The 20,863-nt window shown below is 47.9% G+C and overlaps 1 protein-coding gene across 1 annotated transcript; it reads right to left on the bottom strand.

Annotated features, from left to right (window-relative positions):
• Positions 1-5,040: 5,040 nt before the first annotated feature.
• capn12 (calpain 12) lies at positions 5,041-18,603 on the bottom strand (the record flags this gene model as incomplete). The annotated part of the gene is made up of 22 exons (XM_084446968.1): positions 5,041-5,067; positions 5,375-5,427; positions 5,560-5,676; positions 5,833-5,911; positions 6,041-6,109; positions 8,112-8,173; positions 8,444-8,489; positions 8,643-8,717; positions 8,856-8,892; positions 9,116-9,238; positions 9,506-9,585; positions 9,673-9,684; positions 9,799-10,034; positions 10,148-10,305; positions 10,696-10,773; positions 11,036-11,121; positions 11,821-11,904; positions 11,991-12,162; positions 12,319-12,452; positions 16,669-16,787; positions 17,890-17,959; positions 18,406-18,603. 22 exons carry the CDS (start codon positions 18,601-18,603, stop codon positions 5,041-5,043), a joined length of 2,115 nt encoding a protein of 704 aa, XP_084303094.1.
• Positions 18,604-20,863: the final 2,260 nt, after the last annotated feature.

The raw sequence follows: 20,863 nt of genomic DNA, 5'->3' as shown, positions 1-20,863 counted from the left end.
TCCTTACAAGTATCTTATCAGCACTAATCAGTTCCTCATTCCAGTCCTAGGTACTCAGCTAGACATTTAAAGGTCCCAAAACTGGCAATTAAGTTTGAGTGTTGTCAGGTGTACAGTAGTGCAGAGTCCAGATAAATGTGTGAAGTGAATGGACTGTAAATAAAGACGTGGATTGCCCTCAAATAAAAGTGTGTGTCTATAATGGTGAATTGCGTCATGCTGTTATTTCTCTTTTGTATCAATGACTCCTAGCTGTCAGCATCGAGAGGCAGAAATTAGCATGGGTTGTTCTATTCTATTGTATCATACACACGGGAGCTGGATTCCCAAATTTAAATGCAATCAGTGGGTTTTAGTATTGTTCAGCTCTCTGTGACTCAGACCCGTATGGGGGTGGGAGGGGGGCACATCAAAACTACTTTGAGCAGGCCTACTGCCAGACAGGATGGCATATTGCCAGAGAGGAGGAGAGCAGGATTATTCCCCCCACTCACTCTTATCTGTCTTTGCGTTCTGCCCTTTTGTCCTGCTGTCTTTGGTTCCACCTTCCTCTCTCCCTACTCCTTCCCTTTATGTAAGGGCTGTCCTATTCTCTGGGACTAGTTAAAGGAGTAGTAAAGGGAAAATGCATGTTTAGCCCTGTTTTAAGGTTACTTATGATCATATACAATGGTTCAGATCAAAACGTTGTCAAAACTATCACTTTTGAGAAAGTCTGATAATTGCTCTACCACCGTTTTGGTCATACAATGAATGTGGGTGGGCACCTTGAAAAATCTTTCAAAAACATGTTAAACTCTCGATTTCAAAGACAAGAAGCTCACCAAGGGGGTAATTGGTGTCCGTTGGTGTTCTGACATCAAATTCGGCGCAAAGTATGAATCCTGTAGGGTTTTATTGATCATTTTATGAAATCCATTGACTTGTATTGAAGCGAGCGTTGTAGATGTGTAGATCAATCCGCAGAGGGGATTCAGGAAGCGGAACTACTTACGGTAGCTATTGTTATTGTTTATGTTGCTAGGCTACCTAGTTTGCGGACGTTTACACACGTATGTGCTGCGACTAAATAGTTCTATGCTAAATATTTAAAAAAGCCTTTACAGAAGAACTAGAATCTTACTTTATGGCGAATTATATGTCAGAACGCCAACTAACACCTCGGTGAGTTTCTTGTCTTTGAAATTGAGTGTTTAACATGTTTTTTTGAATGATTTTTCACGGTGCACATCCACATCCATTGTATGACCAAAACGGTGGTAGAGCCTTTCTCAAAAGTGCTAGTTTTGTCAATGTTTTGATCTGAACCATTGTATATGATCATAAGTAACCTTAAAACAGGGCTAAACATGCATTTTCCCTTTACTACTCCTTTAAAAGATAGGATTGAGTAGGAGAGATGAGATAGGGAGGAGGGAGAGAGAGATCAAATAAATGTAAGGTAAATGGACTGCACTTATATAGCGCTTTTATCCAAAGGACTTTACAATGAGGGCATCTCATTCACACATACATTCACACACCAATGACGGCAGCTGCCATGCAAGGTGCTAGCCTTCTCATTGGGAGCAATTCGGGTTTCAGTGTCTTGCCCAAGGACACTTCGACATGTTGTCAGGAGCCGGGATTCGAACCGCTGACCCTACGATCATTGGACTACTCGCTCTACCTCCTGAGCTACTGCCGCCCCTAATAAATAAGAATGTGGGGGGGCATCTGTGAGGCCAATGCATGTCAGGATAAAAAGTCCTGCCTCCATCAATCCCATCACCTGAGCTGTGGCGTCATTGACCAACTACCCCCACACACATCACCCTTATGCTGCTCCTTGCGACTACACACACAAACACCACTCTCCTCTCCTTGCGACCTCTCCTCATCCCTTTGTTATGCTTTCCGGCCACCCACATACAACTGCTCCTCACCTCTCCACTTCAGCTGCTCTTCACCTATTCGTTGAGACACATACGGGCATTTTTTCTTCAAATCCACGCTGAAGCGCTGTTTGCACTTCCGACCTATCGATATATAAATGGCGAGTAGCGAGTGACATCACTTGGCAAAAGAATACGTTCTCCTTCGTTCGTCCTCTCTTCCACATCTCCCTCTGCTCTTTTCATAATAATTACCAGACCTTGAGGGTCTTTATTACAGAGCCACGCGTGAGTGAGCGGCGACACAGCAGTGATACGCACACACATCTTAGGTGGTCGCCGGTGGAATTTGTCTTCTGCACTTATCCCATTCAAGCTGTCCTCCTCCATAAGCAGCTTGCTTGCTCTTCAGTCCAAGTTCTGGGTCAGGGACAGGACTGAAGAGCATCTGTTCTTCTGCACGAGATAGCCCATGCGGGAATTGAACCCAGGACCTTCTTGCCGCGAGCCGACGGTGTAACGCACCAAGCCACCGTTCCACCCATAGCCACCCTCACCCCCCACACCTCCTCTGTCCCTCACCCCGACACTCCCACATGCTCCTCACCCTTTTCACTCCCCCACCTGTGTCAACCTATTGATGGCCAGCCTATCCATGCGAACTAGGGCACGAAAATCATATCACGGCACACAGATGACCTAGCAGAGCTAACCTGATAAGACAGCGCAGTCGCTTCACTTCAAAGCAGAGGCGCATGACCTCAGCGCTGCAGGCAGGCAGCAGTACGCTTGCCACCTCCTTTCATCTCTGCCTCAATCAGCACTGATTTAGACGTGAGAAACCAGATCACGTGACCGATAAGGTAGGTACGTCATTTATAGGGAGAGACGGAGAGAGATGACACACTTCAGTCAACAGTTTACTCATCTACACAGCAAAGTTGAACCTGTATGGGGGCAAAAGTGGAGGAATTCAGACTTAGACATATCCGCTTCACATTTACCCACCGACTGTGACGTGGGTCCGTGACACACATCTCACTATTACTGCTAAGTCTATTACTAGCTGCCATGATCATAGTATGTGGCAGTTGGTGCTGGACAGATGAACAATGACGCTTGGATGAGAGACAGAGGAGGAGGCGTGCACTGTAAATGCAAATCCAGTTTTCTACATCTTGAAATATCCCTCCATCACCTTGTGTAATCCATGCTCTTGGCGACAGATGCACACACAATCTTTAAATACCTCTGTTCTGACGACCGAGACAGCTCCTCGTTACTCAATATCATGGGCGAGCGACTGAGTGTGTGTAGAATTTGCAGCTTGGCTGCCAGATTACACTGTCCACCCCCCCCCCCCCTACACTCGACTGTATATGTCTCGCTGGTACCCCCCCCACCACACACACACAGACGCTATTCTCGTTGCCACCCCCACCACTACAGCCCAAAAATATCCACACCTCCACAAACAGACGGCAGGTCTGACTGTCAGAGCATCACAGCATCCCACAGGAGGCCTTAGGAGAGAGAGAAACGTGGGAAAGATGTGTGAGTGTGTGTGTGTGTGTGTGTGAGTGTGTGTGTGTGTGTGTGTGTGTGTGTGTGTGTGTGTGTGTGTGTGTGTGCAGGGGGGGGGGGATGTAGAGGAAAGACAGTGACTGAGAGATAAGGGAAGACATGCAGGCAGAGTGCATAACGTGGTAAGGAGGGAGAGAGCAGAGAAGGAAGAGACACCACCTGATGGAAGTGACGGGTGGGGGGGAGGAAAGAGAGAGCAGAGAAGGGGTAGTGAAAAAAAAAAAACAGCGGTGGGAGAAAACACATGTGCTCGAGAGAAAACGCATCACGACAGAACGAGAGCAAAGTGAGTTCAGATGGGATGTTGAATAATCCCACACGGCTGTCGTCTCCTGTCAGTTTGCGACACCTCACCCCCCCCCCCACCCCCATCGCCCTCACTCCCTCTGTCCCAGGCGAGGTGGACGTTCGGTTGCCGGGGGCAACCGGTGTGTAGTCACCTAACGGTGAGCAGGAAGCAGCGTGTGAGCGAAGGCTTGGCGAGGAACGAGGAAACGTGGTGGAGGGAGGGAGGGAGGGAGGGAGGAACGTGGTGGAGGGAGGGAGGGAGAAAGGAACGTGGTGGAGGGAGGGAGGGAGGGAGGGAGAAAGGAACGTGATGGAGGGAGGGAGGGGTGGAGGGAGGAGGGAACGTGGTGGAGGGAGGGAGGAGGGAGCGTGGTGGAGGGAGGGAGGGAGGGAGGGAGGGAGGGAGGGAGGGAGGGAGGGAGGGAGGGAGGAGGGAACGTGGTGGATGGATGGAGGGAGGGAGGAGGGAACGTGGTGGATGGATGGAGGGAGGGAGGGAGGAGGGAACGTGGTGGAGGGAGGGAGTGAGCGCGCGTTGACGCTGTGCGTGGCGTCAGTGTGATAAGAATAGAGATGGTGCGTGCGGCACCACTGAGCATCACCCTCACACCCTCGCCAGGGCCAGCCATATTCACGGTGTGTGCGTGTGTGTGTGCATTTGTGTTTGTGTGCTTGCACATGTTTGTGAGCAGGTGTGTGTGTGTACTGTGCTGGCTGCAGTAGGCTGTATCTTTGAATGCAGATCTTTATTATTATAATCGGTTCATATTCAGATACAATTCTTATTTTGGATACCTTACACTACTTATATTTGTTCATGATTCTAACACCAACTAAATTTGAAGAGGTAAATGATTTTGTGGGAAGAACACCTTATCCTTTTCCCTTAGCACGGCCTGGATGACTCAAAATATATGTATGATATAAATGTATGAAATGTATACAAAGCAATATGGACCTAGTCTAATTATATAATTTGCAAGGCACAAAACATAAACAACATAACACATGTAGGCAGGCCGAGTAGCAACGCTGGACGTCACAATGTGCTGTGTGGTCATCCTCAGAGGAAGTGATTCTGAGCGGGAGAAACCGCCAGCGTGACAGAGGCTGAGACAACAGGTATCATAGTGACAGGGTCCTCGGGTCACTGTGTGTGTGTGTGTGTGTGTGCGTGCGTGTGTGTGTGTGTGTGTGGATAAAGGCGTAGATAGAGCCATGATGACGTTGCTTTGGTGCTCCTGACCAGTGCCCCTGCAGTGCTCACACGGAGACCCCGTTTCATGGAGAGCGCTCACACGGACAGGAGCTGGAGCAGCCACTGTGGGGCGGCAGGAGAGAAGTCAGTGTTAGTGAGGTCAGAGGATGACCACAGTAGAACCTACAACTCTGACAATACCCCCAGAAACGCTGACAATACCCCCAGAAACGCTGACAATACCCCCAGAAACGCTGACAATACCCCCAGAAACGCTGACAATACCCCCAGAAACACTGACAATACCCCCAGAAACTCTGACAATACCCCCAGACATGTGGTTCAACGTGCAGTTCTATTCTGTCTGGAGGGGCAGGGTGCATAAGGTTCAATGGGTACAATCACTGTGTCATATATTGAATGGACTCACTGTATTGATCCCTCTGTCTTTCACCTCTTGGCTGCTCTCGGACTCGTACAGGCCTGGGGAGGAGAGTAGAGCCAATACAATCACTTAATTCAATAACCCTTTCATTCAACTATTTGGTACAGTGGGCAAGTGTGTGTGTGTGTGTGTGTGTGTGTGTGTGTGTGTGTGTGTGTGTGCTAAGCTACCAAACAGCTTGCGCAGCCTGGTGACACAGGACACAAAGCCATGGAAGGGCAATTGCAGCTCCCCAGAACCAAACCTCTCCCACATCAGCTGGACTACCTGGCCGTCACACTGGGCACCTGAGGAGAGAGGAGGAGAGGAGAGGGGAGGAGAGGAGGAGAGGAGGGGAGGAGAGGGCATCAATTCTGGCATCAAGAGGAATGTGCTTGTGTGTGTGTGTGTGTGTGTGTGTGTGTGTGTGTGTGTGTGTTTGTGTGTGTTTGTTCATTACGCACCAGCAGCCTGTAGTGCCAGATTGAGCTCAAAAGGGCTCATTGAGCCTGAAGAGTCTTCATCGAACTGGAAAAAGATGGACTGAGAGGAAGAAGGTAAAATGTAATAACAGTCTCAATCACACACACACGCACACACACACACACACACACACACACGCAAGCACGCACACACACACACACACACGCATGCACACGCACGCAGCCCTACCTGCAAACTGCGCAGTGAGGTCACCAGAGATTTCGTCTGCTCGCGGCTGAGACTGCCACGCCCCCGTGTCTGACAGAAGGGTTTAGGGATACTCCTCAGAGACAGGGAGAGACAGGGAGAGACAGGGAGAGACAGGAAGAGACCTGGGAGAGACCTGGGACTGAGGCTCTGAGACATCCTCACATTCAAACCAAAACGCAAATTCAAAAATACCTCTATAAATCCTCAGAACCCTCCTCCCCCAATCCCTCCCCTAAACCAGGGAGGGTCAGGGAGAGAGAGAGAGAGAAAGAAAGTGTGAGAATGGAAGGAAACGATGATCACGTATTGTAACCCCAGTTCTACGAGCGGTGCGAAGCCCCACTCACAGGAAAAGCTCCTTATTGGCTTATCCAATCGTAGCTAGCGACGGTAAAAAAAAGAAGAGCATACATGCACCTGTGACCCCCATCAGAACCAAACGCGCTCATCTTCTTCTAAGTTGAAACTTTCAGCAAGCAGACTGGGGTTTAGCAACATCGGTGCCCTGTGGGGCTTCGCTCCACTCATAGAACCGGGGTTACAATACCTAAACATCGTTCGATTTCGCGGAGCTCCGCCCCACAGAGCAAGCTCTTCATTGGCGTAAGCGGAGCTACATGGATGCATGGAGTGGAAGCTGGGCCTGGCGGACGACGCTGCATGCGAGTGTGGCGAGCCGGAGCAGACTGCCGAACACATAGTTACCACCTGCCCCCGATACAGACCACCCTCGGAAGCCAGCCTTTTCGAAGTAGGACCAGAGACGAGGGCAAGACTGCACGACACCGAGTCAGATCTCTGATGTCACACGAAAGAAGTTCCACTTCAGCCTCTACCTCCGGGAGGGGAACGTTGTGCAGGTGAGGCTGCTCTCGCTAGCAGCCCAGGGAGGCCGCGGGTTGAACCAACCGGCCCCGGACTCGCCGGAGACGGAGGAGACTTGCATCAGGAACGTCGGAGGTGAGGTCGCCGTCGGTCTCAGAACCTCCTTCTTCTTCTTCGTCAGACGCGGGGAGAGACAGCAGCTGCTCTGGCCGCTGGACCGGAACGCTGACATCTTATCCCTCTTCGGAGCCGCTCTCCGTGGGGGACAGTCTTCAAGGCAGGCAGGCGAAGAAGCGTGCCCGGCGAAGCCTCTCGATGGGCTCGAGCTGAGCGCAGGTCTGGCGGACAGGAGACGGCACCAGACCGGCTTTTGGCGTGCTGCGGACCCGCACAGACGAAGCAGAGGGGACGTCCCACATCACTGTTGGGGTCGCCGCAGCCACGGAGCTTCTCAGGAAGACTGGGCAGTGTTGGCTGGGGAGCCCCGAGGGATTCCGCCGGCTCGTCAGTGAGCAGCCGGCTAATCTTCTCGTTCTCCTTGCTTCTTTAGTCGTTGCGAGCTGAAGGTTTCTAGGAGAAGCCTAGATGAGCGGGTTTGGTTCCCTTAAACAGTGGGGCACCTGTTCTGATAGGCCGCTGGTGCGTGTATGTATGTCTCTTTGTTTAGTCAACGTAGCTAGCTACGACTGGATAAGCCAATAAGGAGCTTGGGGGCGGAGCTCCTGACTGTGAGCGCAATGAGGAGAACAAGTGTGTTTAGTTTGCTATTCTTGCACTTTGCCTTCAGCACTAGATTATTAGCCTGGCTTCGCCAAACCCAATTCGCAAAAATGCGGAAGGGTCTGGAAACTCACAGTTGCTTTCCGATTCCCAAGGGGCGTTACCAACGGGCGTAGATCAAAAAGCCTCTTGACACAATTGGATAGACCTACAACCAGTGAAAATGCCTCTACTGCTCTCCTCTGTTCCGTCATCTCAGACTGATCTCAGACTGATCTGCAGAGTGAAATCGAATGAGAGCTCCCATGATCAGGCTGGCAACGCCAGGCTACTAGATTATGTTCTTAGTCACTTGTTTTAGAAAGGAGATTCACTTGTGAGTTCTGGCAAGTAGAAGTACATTGGCTTTTCCTACGTTAAATGCAATTATTGTTAGTCGCTTTGGATAAAATGTCAGCTAAATGACTAATGTAATGTAATGGCAGAACACAAAACAAAAGGATACATCCTCTCCAAAGATCAGCTGTCTGCATGTCTCAACTGGGAGCTGGTAGTCCTTCTCCAGAACTACAAGAGAGAAGGATTTTATATGAATATTATTTCATCCAATCCACACCAGTATTGTGCAAACCATGAGATCTTGTCTAGACTAATGACCTGTTGCCCCACTCCCATGTGGACCAGTGAGAGGACACTTGCGCCTACATTGCTATTGCCATCTAGTGGCCACCACAGGCACTGCAGTGTATGAATATCCTCCTGGTAATGATGGTGCATTAGGTTTCAGAATGGTATAATGGTTTGTAAATACTCCATAACTTATAGAAGCATTTTTACCTGAGTTCAACAGCTTCATGAGCTCCTTAGCATTGAGCCTGTCATCCTGCCAGACAGACAAACAGACAGAACAAGGGGTCAAGGTTGTCTCAGACAGATAGGACTTTTCTATAGCTGGATATTAGGACTCTGGTGAAGCTGTAGGCAGGATATAACACTGTTGGTGTGTCTGGCACAAGGTAACCAAAGGAATCCTTACACTCCCAGCCACCTCATCAAAGATGTTCTGCACTCTAATGTGATCCTCTGGCAAGGGTGGCTTCGAATAGACCGTCTGCAAGAGGGACATAGACACACACACACACACACACACACACACACACAAAGTCACACACACACACACACACACAGTAAGATGGGATCCCTGCTGAGTGACTGGTGGGTTTAGTGAGATCTGTGGGGTTCAGCTCACCATGAGGAACTCAGAGGAGCAGGTGAAGTCCTGGGACCTGGAAGACAAAGATCGGCAATTTTAGTCTCTATTATAGAATGATGATAACTATACACCTTGACAGGACACACCTAAATAGAAAACATGTACTGGAGCAAGCGGAGGTCTACAGACAGGGCAACTGATGACTTTCCATTCCATCATCATCATCCTCATCATAAACATCCTCATCATCCCCAACTTCCTTCCTCCCCCTGTCACCCGCCCCCCCCCCTGCCTACCCCAGGGTGTTGCCGGTCTTGGAGAAGATACGGAGGAAGAACTCCCCAGGCTGGTTGGGTCTGTAGGCGGAGGCCACGATGACGTAGTGACCCGGGTCCAAATTCACCTTCTTCCACACACCCCTAACACGGGACCGGATCCACACACACATGAGATGAGTATTTGGTGACACACACACACCATATGTTGTAACTGTGTCATAGTATAGTCACTATAGTTTAATCAGCAAGCTCTTAGCATGCCACTGTAGCATACTGTGTGACTACTAGTAACTAGTCCTAGTAGAGGAGCCCTAATCCTACTAGTACTAGGAGTTGTGGTTTGTGTTACAACACTTGCAGAATGAGGTCACTTCCTGTGTGATCTAACAGAGCCCTGTGAGGTAGTACCTGAGGGCCTGGTATTTCCCCGAGCGACCCACAGGCCTCCGACCGGAGAAGAAGTTCTGGTCCAGACAGAGACCCTGCAGCTATTAGGGGGAGGGAGGGAGGGAAGGAGAAATGTCAGATGTCAGGAATGAGAAAGTATTGATAGAAGTACTGATTCAAATACTCACCTCAGGTGGAACCTGCAATTAGAGAAGAAGCATGAAGTTAACTAAGGATCAATAAATTTGATTAGCACAACCATCCTCTCTTTCTCTCTCTCTCTCTCTGTGTCTGTCTCTCTCATTCTCACTTACCCTGTAGATGTGGAAAGCGATGTAGAGGAAGTTGACTTTATTCTTCTGTCTCCTGTTCTTCTGCAGTAGCTCCAGCAACACAGTGCAGCGCTTGGCTTTCACTTTCTGTCTCTCCTTCAGGGTCGTCCCTTCATCTACATCGCTATCGTCATCATCATCATCATCATCATCATCGTCATCCATCTGATCCTGCTCTGACAGGACAAGCTGAAACTGAGGGTTCTTCCAGAATGATCCTAGAAGACAGAGAGAGAGAGAGAGGGGGGGGGTGAGCTGATGAAACGAAATAAATACAAACTAAGGGTGCCAGTAGTGTAGATGTCACACACACACACACACACACACTCACGGCGGAACCGGCGGCTGCCCCCTGCGGTGCTCCCTGGCACCCAGGAGGCTTTGTGGGAGCTGAGGGTCCAGTCAGAGGAGGCCTCCCCCTCCGCGTCGGGGTTCGTGCTGCACAGCTCCACCGTGTCAAACAGACGGCTGAAGTCACCAGCGCTGATCCTGGTGGACGCACACGACACACACGTCCACAGAACACACACGTCCACAGAACACACACGAGACTTGGGTTAGCGCTGAACCCAGGTTCGTTTGAACCCAGTCTGACACAACATTCAAGATTCATTTATACAATTACTCCTGAACTTTACTGTCCCACAAAGTGGAAAATGTGGCTCTTTCACCCATGCTGCAGTCGTAAAAGATTCCACATACAAAAAAAACATACAAAGACGTTAGTGAATAAAAACATACAGCAAGGTTCCTAAAAGCATCTATAAACAAACACACCAATAAAAAGCATATATCTGCACAAATCCCTTTAATAAAAACCAAACTCCTCCAGTGTCCATCCTCCTTAAAGATGTTTACATAGTTGTGTTTACTCCTTACCAGAATTCTCCATCCTCTGTCTTCTTCAGCTCAATCCTGGCCTTCTCTGCACTGTCCACATCATCCCAGTCATCACATCTGCAATTACGCACACACACACACACACACACACACACACACACACACACACACACACACACACACACACACACACACACACACACACACAAGCACACATATACACACATACACACACACATGCACACACACCAAATATGAGGACAAGGCACCACACCTTACATTTGTCTGTCAATGATTACAGTAAATGAAACACACACACACACACACACACACACACACACACACACACACACGCACATACACACACAGACATCCTCACTTGTCGCTCCAGGGCCCACTGTACTCGACGAAGCCCCAGGGGTTCCTCAGTCTCAGCAGGGCGACCTGGCCTGATGCCTTCTTGACCTGAACAACAAACAGAGCCACAGGGTGGGCCACCATCCTCCATACCCACTGTAACAGTTCCCTAGTGGGCCACCATCCTCCATACCCACTGTAACAGTTCCCTAGTGGGCCACCATCCTCCATACCCACTGTAACAGTTCCCTAGTGGGCCACTATCCTCCATACCAACTGTAACAGTTCCCTAGTGGGCCACCATCCTCCATACCCACTGTAACAGTGCCCTAGTGGGCCACCATCCTCCATACCCACTGTAACAGTGCCCTAGTGGGCCACCATCCTCCATACCCACTGTAACAGTGCCCTAGTGGGCTACTCTCCTCCATACCCACTGTAACAGTGCCCTAGTGGGCCACCATCCTCCATACCCACTGTAACAGTGCCCTAGTGGGCCACCATCCTCCATACCCACTGTAACAGTGCCCTAGTGGGCCACCATCCTCCATACCCACTGTAACAGTGCCCTAGTGGGCCACCATCCTTCATACCCACTGTAACAGTTCCCTAGTGGGCCACTATCCTCCATACCCACTGTAACAGTTCCCTAGTGGGCCACTATCCTCCATACCCACTGTAACAGTGCCCTAGTGGGCCACCATCCTCCATAACCACTGTAACAGTTCCCTAGTGGGCCACCATCCTCCATACCCACTGTAACAGTTCCCTAGTCTAGCGTCGCTCAGAACAGATCCTCCTACTGACCACGTCGGTGTCTGTGATGGCGTAGGCATGACCCTTCACCAGCCCCTCACCGGTCACCGTTCCAATCTCACGCCAGCTACTCGCCTGCGGACAGAGAACAGTTAGATAAGGCGTGTGTGTGTGTGTGTGTGTGTGTGTGTGTGTGTGTGTGTGTGTGTGTGTGTACCTACGTGTATGAAGCAGCTGAGCAGGCTGCGGCGGGACAGGGCGCCAGTGAGGACCCTCCAGAGGACCGGGGGGGTCCGGGAGGAGACGGGGAGCGAGTAGGCTATGCCCCCCGTGAAGTCCTCCATCCCCTCTGAGATGTTCCCTCCCTTCAGACTGCTGTAGGACCCCATCAGCCTGCGCACACACACACACACACACACACACACACACAAAGACATTGCCATCAGAGAGACGAGTCAGTATGACACACACGCACGCCCACACTCACCCATTCCCACACAGGCGGGTGATATCAGACGAGACATGCACACACATATGCTGGGGACTGACTTGGCGTAGGCCTTCTCCAGCAGGGCGCTCCAGAACTCGTTGCGGGTGCAAGAGTAGCCGAAAAGCAGACGGCCTCCGCGCACTGGCAGTCTGTCATCCACCACCACCTCCACCCACTCGCCATACTGCCAGAACTACAAGGGGAGGGATGAGTCGGAGTGTGTGTGTGTGGGGAGGGGGGGGGGGGGGAGGGAGGAAGGGATGAGGGGATTGTTATACTTTAACAAAGAAACTGACAAAGAGAGATGGAGGAAGACAAAGAGAGAGAGAGAAAGAGAGAATGATGATGATTGATGTTAGATCTGGGAGAGGAAGCCTTTAGGCTGTAAGTAGATCTGCAATTTAATCCATTTGCTGTAATCTAAAAGATAGTGGCTGTTCATGAGGCGGTGTGTACTTGTGTGCACAACAGTGAGCAAGTACAGGCCTGTGTATGAGTGTGTGTGTGTGTGTGTGTGTGTGTGTGTGTGTGTGTGTGTGTGTGTGCGTGTGTGTGTGTGTGTCCTTCAGGGCAGTGGCCACCAACATCTGACTTATGTGTCACACAACACATACATCCCTAATATAATATAACCGACTTGAGACATCCCCGAGCAAGGGGATAAGCAGACTGCAGACTCTGGCACGGATGCAAAGGGCTGCTTTTCTTGTCGCACACCCCTCAGCAATGAGACAAAACCACGAGGCTGCTCACCAACATATTTATGTTTTAATAAAGAAACAATTACTCGCTTAGTTCTCAAATACATTCTCAGATTTATGATGCTCTTTAGTAAAGTACTGCATCTGTTTTCTGATCTGTCTGCTTCTCTCTGGGTCTGACCCTCCAACTGTGATCACAGAGGGCATGTCTTTACCTGTTGGATATGATACCAGGAGCCAGAAGGTACAGCAATGTGAAATGATAATGAGCTTCAAACCACCCCCTTCAATAAACAATTCTCTAATCAGAGGTAAATTGATTATTCATCTCTACTGGTTAGGACGGAATAGATTAAGATGAAGTGCTCCTACAAACATATGAACACAGTTTGTTGGTTTTGGCCATAGAACAAAATTCCAATATCATGGAATGGATTATCATGATCTAATGACTTTCGGAGCTCTCATCAGATACCTGTAAAGACATGCAGTCCTATCGTGAGACTGTCGGCTAGTTCTGAAGCAATAGAGCCCATCCCGGTTTCAGAGCCCGGGGGTAAGGTGTCTGCACACTGCCCCAATCAACACCAACGTTGGATTGGTGTGCTATGTTTGCTGGTGACTGTTGGTGTTCACTACCCCAACCAACAACAACGTTGGATTGGTTTGCCATGTTTGTTGGTGATTGTTGGCATTGGTTGGATGGATTTTCCATCTGAATTTTAAACTTCAAACATTAGAATGTTGGGTGTTTGTTGGTGTTGGTTGGGTGTAGCCTATCATTAGTCCATTAACAGGTCCATTAGGTAGTGGTGTAGCCTATCATTAGTCCATTAACAAGGAGTGAAGAGGGAGTGTCGAATCATAAAGTGGAATGTGTGTGTGTGTGTGTGTGTGTGTGTGTGTGTGTGTGTGTGTGTGTGTGTGTGTGTGTGTGTGCGCGTGCGTGTGTGTGCTCCGTCCAGGTCTTGGTCAGGGACCGGTCTGAAGAGCATCTGTTCTTCTACATGTTTTTCGTATTGGGCTATTTTGGGAGGAAATCCTTACTTCTATCCACCAGAGCCTGCAAAGAATTTGCTTCATTCTTCACTGACAAAACTCAGAAAATTTGACAAGCAGTCAGTGCCTCCATATCAGGTAGAGGATATGTGTTGTCCCAGTGTCCACTTAAAATCAATACCATGACACAATTTTATCCGCTCAACCATAAAACCCTGGAGGACATTATACAATATCTGAAATCCTCCTCTTGTGGCCTTGATATTCTGCCTACAGGCTTTTTCAAAAATGTATCTAACTGCTGGACCTCTGATTGACTACAAACTGTAAACACATCTCTTCTTTCAGGTGTGTTCCCACAAACCCTGAAAACTGCAGTCGTCAAGCCACTCTTGAAAAAGAATAATCTAGACACCTCACAAATGAGCAATTATAGGCCCATATCAAACTAAAAAAAATCTTTGAAAAAGCAGTTTTTCAACAGCTGAACAACTTCCTGGCACTAAATAATTGTTTTGATGTCTTCCAGTCAGGATTTCGACCACACCACAGCACCGACTTCAATGACATCCATTTAAACACAGACAATGGCAGAATTTCAGTCTTAGTATTACTGGATCTCAGCTCTGCATTCCACACGGTTGACCACAACATATTACTAGGCCAACTGGAAAACTGCCTGGGAATTTATGGCACAGTGCTAGACTAGTTTGAATCCTACTTGAAGGACAGGAACTACTTTGTGTCCATAGGCAATTACAAATCTGAGCGGACAAAAATGACCTGTGGAGTTCCCCAAGGCTCTATTCTGGGACCTCTTCTGTTCAACATTTACATGCTCCCACTAGCTCAAATTATGGATAACAACAAAATATGTTACCATAGCTACACAAACGACACACAAATGTATATCACCATATCACTATAATCCCACTATAATCCCAGACAAGCGCTAAATAAGTGCATTGAACAAATCAATGATTGGATCTGCCAGAACATTCTTCAACTAAACAAAAATAAAACTGAAATAATTGTCTTTGGAGCCAAAGAAGAATGATTAAAAGTCAGTGCTCAGCTCAAACCAGTAATGCTAAAAACCACAAACAAAGCCATAAATCTTGCTGAAGTCATGGACTCAGACCAGAATATCAGTCTACTATCATCTGAAGAATATATCAAGGATAAAAGGATTTATGTCTCAGCAGAATCTAGAAAAACTTCCGTCCATGCATTTATCTTCAGTAGACTCGACTACTGTAACGGTGTGTTTACAGGTCTCTCTAAAAAATCGATCAGACAGCTGCAGCTGATTCAGAACGCTGCTACTCGATCCTCACTAAGACTAAGAAAGTGGATCACATCACTCCAGTTCTGAGGTCTTTACACTGGCTTCCTGTCTGTCAAAGAATTAACTTTAAAATACTGCTGGGGTTTATAAAGCACTGAATGGTTTAGGGCCAAAATATATTTCTGATCTGCTGCTACGTTATGAATCATCCAGACCTCTCAGGTCGTCTGGCACAGGCCTGCTTTCTGTCCCCAGAGCTAAAACAAAACATGGAGAAGAAGCGTTCAGTTTTTATGCTCCACATATCTGGAACAAACTTTTAGAAAACTGCAGGTCTGCTGCAACTCTCGGTTCTTTTAAATCAAGACTGAATACTTTTCTTTTTGCTGCTGCTTTTTATAAAATCAATTAATTATTGATTCATACACTGCACTGTAACTTTTATTCCTATATTTTATTTTTCCTGCATTTTGTTTTAAATGTCCTTTTTTGCATTTTATTTTATATGACCTTTTATGTGTTTCTTGCACTTTGTCTTGATGCTTTTATGTCTCATGTGAAGCACTTTGAATTGCCTTGTTGCTGAAATGTGCTATACAAATAAACTTGCCTTTCCTTGCAAACACAGAAAGAACATGCAAATCCTCACAGAAAGGCCGAGACCTTCTTGCTGTGAGGCGACAGTACTAGGTACTGCACCAGCAGGTTGAGTGAGTGATGGGGGCGGAGTTCGAGGGCAGAGGGGCAGGGTAGCAGGGGGGCAAGGGTAGGTGTGTTCTGTCATGTGAAAATGTGAATTGTATGTCAGTCGGGGGCATGTATGGAATGAGACCCAGCTGTTTGAGTGGGCGGGGGGGGGGGGGTAGGGGGGGATAATGAGGTATCTCCTTCATTAGTGAGGGAGGGGAAGTAGAGGGAGGGGGGGGCAAGAGGAGAGTGTCGTAAATCTAGCCGGATAATTATACCTCAGTACAACCAGACTGGCCATTAATCTGGGGCATCTCCACAGCACCGTCCCAGACACACACACACACACACACACACACACATGCGTCCTGGACACACACACGCTTGCACACACACACACACACACTCACACGTACATACGCAGGTGCACACACACTGACATGTACACCAACACACACACTCACATATCTCAAAAACACTTCTATTCCCTCAGACTGTGCCACATATCTATGGAAAGGCTGGTACCTCCATCTACCACTCTTTACATTCCCAACCCTATCCTGTCAATTGTCTCATACTGTCTCATTGGAAATGCTTAGGTATCGATATGAGTAAAATACCATACAAGTAAATTGAACTTTCTGTTAGGTATGTAAATGAAATGCTTATTTAAAGGTATGGAAGGAAATGCTGTGGGCAAGTAAAGTGAACTTTTTGTTACTCATTGTCCTTACCTTGAAATGGAATATCCCAGCATAGGATTCAGCCAGGCTCTGTCCGGGCGGTACCACCTTGGCAAAGAGCTGGGGGTGCATGGTGAGACAGGACAGTGCTGCCAGGAGCCAGCAGTTCCCTGGTGGGATTAAGAGACAGACTGATTAGATTTCACTATCATACTTTTTTCTAATATATATATATATATATATTTATATATTTCTAGCACAAACTAAGAGAAGATAAGATAACACTTTATTGAAATTAGGCATTTCAGCAGTAGACATTTTTTACAGAAAGGTTGGAAAGAGAGAAACACTAGATACAGCATAAAAAAGGGATATCAGGGACTATATACACATCCATATGTACAGTAACAGTTCAGTTTAGGATAGAATAAGATATCCAAACTGTTGGAACACATAATGCACCTAGTACTTTACTTAGCATTAACATGTTGAACTTGATTCTATTCTACATATTTTAATGTCAAATGAGGTCAGGAGCCTGGTAGTCCAGGAGCCAGGGGAAATTCTAGGCCAGAATTTTGCAACTGGAAGCAGCTTTTACACAGAGGTTGCATAATATTTTTTAACAGCAAGTACATGCTCAGACAAACACACACACACATACACACACACCCATACACACACACACATTCCTGTCAGACAGAAAACAGCTGTCTCATGCACCCGGCAGACTGTTTTTGCCGTTGGGGACCAGACCTGACCAACACACAAACCCAGAAGGTCCACAGTCAGTCCAGAAAAACATAGCAAGATCACTATTTTGCACCAGTGAAAACCAGATTGGCACCACCAAGCCCCAGAGTCCTCTCCCCACACCCCCTCTGATGGTCCCAGGGAGGTGGGAGAGTAGGTGGGGAGGGGTACAGGATGGAGCCCCCTCTCCCCCGGCTGGGTGGACATGTGTTTGAGAGGCCCTGGGCGACACACTCCATATGACAGGGATGGAGGCTCCACTGTGTGATGTGGCCATGAAGAGAGATGCCAACCAGGCCAGGTCAAGCCTGGCTTATGTGTGTTGGCTGGCTTGTTTCTGTGCGGGACTGGTAGGACGGTAATGTCTGATAAATAGAGATGGATTCCCTCTTCTTGGTGTGTCGGCTTACAGCCAACACACAAAAAACGGGATTGTGTAAGAGGAGGGGAGTCGGATCACAGGGGTGTAACGGATGAATCTTGAAACCTGAAGTAAGCGCATAAAACACACACACTCACCCAGCTGACCCTGGCAGATATCCGTGGTGCCAGTGGTCCCTTCCACAAACACAGCATTCTCAGTGATCTCCTGGAAATATATAGAGACTGGTTAAAACACACACACACACACACACGCACGCACACACACACACACACACACACAGTGGTCAGTCACAACTTTTCTTGTGCATAAGGCCAATGCTATTAATGGCTATTATGATTTATTCATCTTAACTGGAGTCGCTTGCCTGGATCCCAGTTATGGGTCTTTCCCTGGGGGGATAGTATCTGTTTGTACACTGGATGCTCATTTATATGGCTGCTGTTGACAACCCAATCTCTCATTGGGGATTAATAAAGTATGATCTCTTCTCATTTCTCAGAAAAGCCCCAGATCTGAACCACACCTGGGTCAACATCTGTCCAGACAAACTCTTGAATAGCAGCCTATACACGGGAAATATGCGGGAAACGTCAATATAAGATATATAAAACAGTACTGACTTCATGTCATTGACGGTAGCGGTATCCTACCTTGGGTCGCAGCCACTTAATCTCTTTCTGGGGGTCGGGGTCCACGGGCATGCCGATGGATTTCTGGTCAGCTCGAAAGGCTGAGTCTGAGAACAGCGTAGCAGATTTGAGGCATGCATTGAGGAGAGCATAGTAGTCCTGGTCCCGAAATTTGACCGGGTTCTCAAAGGATCCAAGTTCTGCCTGCTGCGTTGGCATTTTGATGGACAGTTAACTTGAATTTCTCAAAGCTATACTTTAATATCGACTCCGCTGGAATGCAAGTATCACTAGATCATCAGTGGTGGGCTGTGAAGAGGAACCCATGCTTAAATACACACCCACCGCACTCAGCTTGGAGACAACGCCTCTTCCACAGACCAGCCCGGTACGCAGAGTGCCGGGGGGCTCATAGCTGGAGTCGGGGTAATGACATGATGCCAAAAGCTGACTTCTTAATCTATGTTATTCATTACCATCATCGTCGGTGAGGCGGAATAGCCTACCTTGATCTGACATTGATTAATGACAGGTGCTAAAAGTTACAAATGTAGAAATGTGTACGCTCTTGATTCAAGGCGCATTCAAGTTAATCTTATTCAAGATTCAAAGTCTGTTTATTCGCCATGTAGTCTACACATACTAGAAATTTGACTAGAGTATTGGCATAGACTACATATCTTACCAATGAGTGGGTCAGGTGCGAGAGGCTGTAGCATAATAGTACTAACATAATAGGACTTCCAATATAAGAGAAAACCCGCACACTGACAAAAATATGAATACAAAAGGCTTCAGCTGCAACAGTAGAAAATGAATTTAGGCTACTGTGTACAAAATGTGAAAAACACATCACAATGCCTCACGCACTGGAGTAATATCTTCTCGTGTCCACGTGGGCTGCAGTAGCCTACATAGCGAAAAGGCCTGTAAAGATACAGAACACAGAAGAGCTATAGGGAGAAATTATATTAAATCATCCGGAGACACTTTCATAAAGCCAGTCAACACACTCATTCTGTGCCATTCTTCAACACATTTATAGAACACGTAGAGAGAGGGGTTAGATTATTTTATAATTGATCTAGGTTATGAAAGTTCACAAGTTAAAAACCTCGATCTTTCGATCGAACTGCGATCTTGAGTCAAGAGTGCGTGACATGACCGACACACGCGCGCGCGCACGCACGCACACACTCACGCACACACACACGCACACGCACACACACAAGATCCACGATGTGCGTCTTTACCTATAACTTGGCCTTTACGCATGCCAAACTGCACTTTTTAAAAATTACCACTGGATGGCAGTCTTTCTCCGCTGAGGGCTGTGAATGAATCATCTCATCTCATCTCATGAACACAACAAACGGATCTCATTGGAAGATAGGCTACTCAAATGTCATGATGAGCGAGGAATCGTAGGCTAATGTTACTTTTCCTTTGATCTCAAAGCAGGAGCTATCAAGGCCTATCACTTATCGCTTTTGATGCCATAACTAAAGTGAGTTCTGTTCTCTCATGGTTTTCCTGTGTCACACATTCTCATGGCACTAGGCGTATTATCTGTCCTGCGCGGTTTATCCCACTTGCATTGTGCCCAAGAGAACTCTCAAGACCCATTCAAACTACCCCACACCGCCTGATTACACAAACAAGGACGGCAAGAAAGCGATGACCAGAGCTACACCAACAAGAATAACAGTGGATTTGTATAATGGTGCCCATTTAACGTAATGCTCATATTATCTCCTTATGGTCTTTGAGGCCGGGATTATTTTCAGCCTAAAAATAACAAAGGTCAGCGAGCAGCCCTTACCGTGCCGACACTCCCACCTTCCGCGACCCCTCTGATCCCACGACCCAGACACTGAGGGGCGGTCCGGCCCGGCCCTCAAAGGGCGGACAGGTTTCCAAGGGGGAAGTGGTCTTCAAACTCCTTACTCTATAAAAGAGGTCCTCTCTCGCACTTCTCCTGTCTGCTCTCTTGAGACCTATCCCGATGCTCAGATGTCTGACAAACAGTCCAGCACAGATAATTCACACTTCAAATTGTTAAAATTACGCGTTTTAAAAATTGAAAACAGGGGAAGTAGAAAAACCAGCTCCCATTTCAAACAAAAGCCAACGATTTGAAAAGAGAGGTTGATATATCTCTTAAAACATGAGATAGAAAGCTTTCATAGGGCTAATCAACAGTGTGGTCTCTTGTTTGGGAGGGTTGGAGTTCAGCAGCCTCCAGCCTTTCTACACCTACCAGTACCAGACATGAAAGCCTTCTCACCTGTCTACCCCGAGTTCAACTCTGACCCCTGTTCCCTCTATTCTCTCTCTCTCTCTCTCTCTCTCTCTCTCTCTCTCTCTCTCTCTCTCTCTCTCTCTCTCTCTCTCACTGTCTGTGTCTGTGTGTTCGTTGGTGTCAGTGTGTCGCTTTGGGGCAGTAATGACCCTGTGACCAGCCCCTGGGTCACAACAA

Source organism: Borostomias antarcticus (assembly GCF_949987555.1).
Source record: "Borostomias antarcticus genome assembly, chromosome: 1".
Taxonomy (NCBI): Eukaryota; Metazoa; Chordata; class Actinopteri; order Stomiiformes; family Stomiidae; genus Borostomias; species Borostomias antarcticus.
The sequence above is the reverse complement of the archived record's forward strand: the minus strand, read 5'-3'. Positions and strand labels throughout refer to the sequence as shown.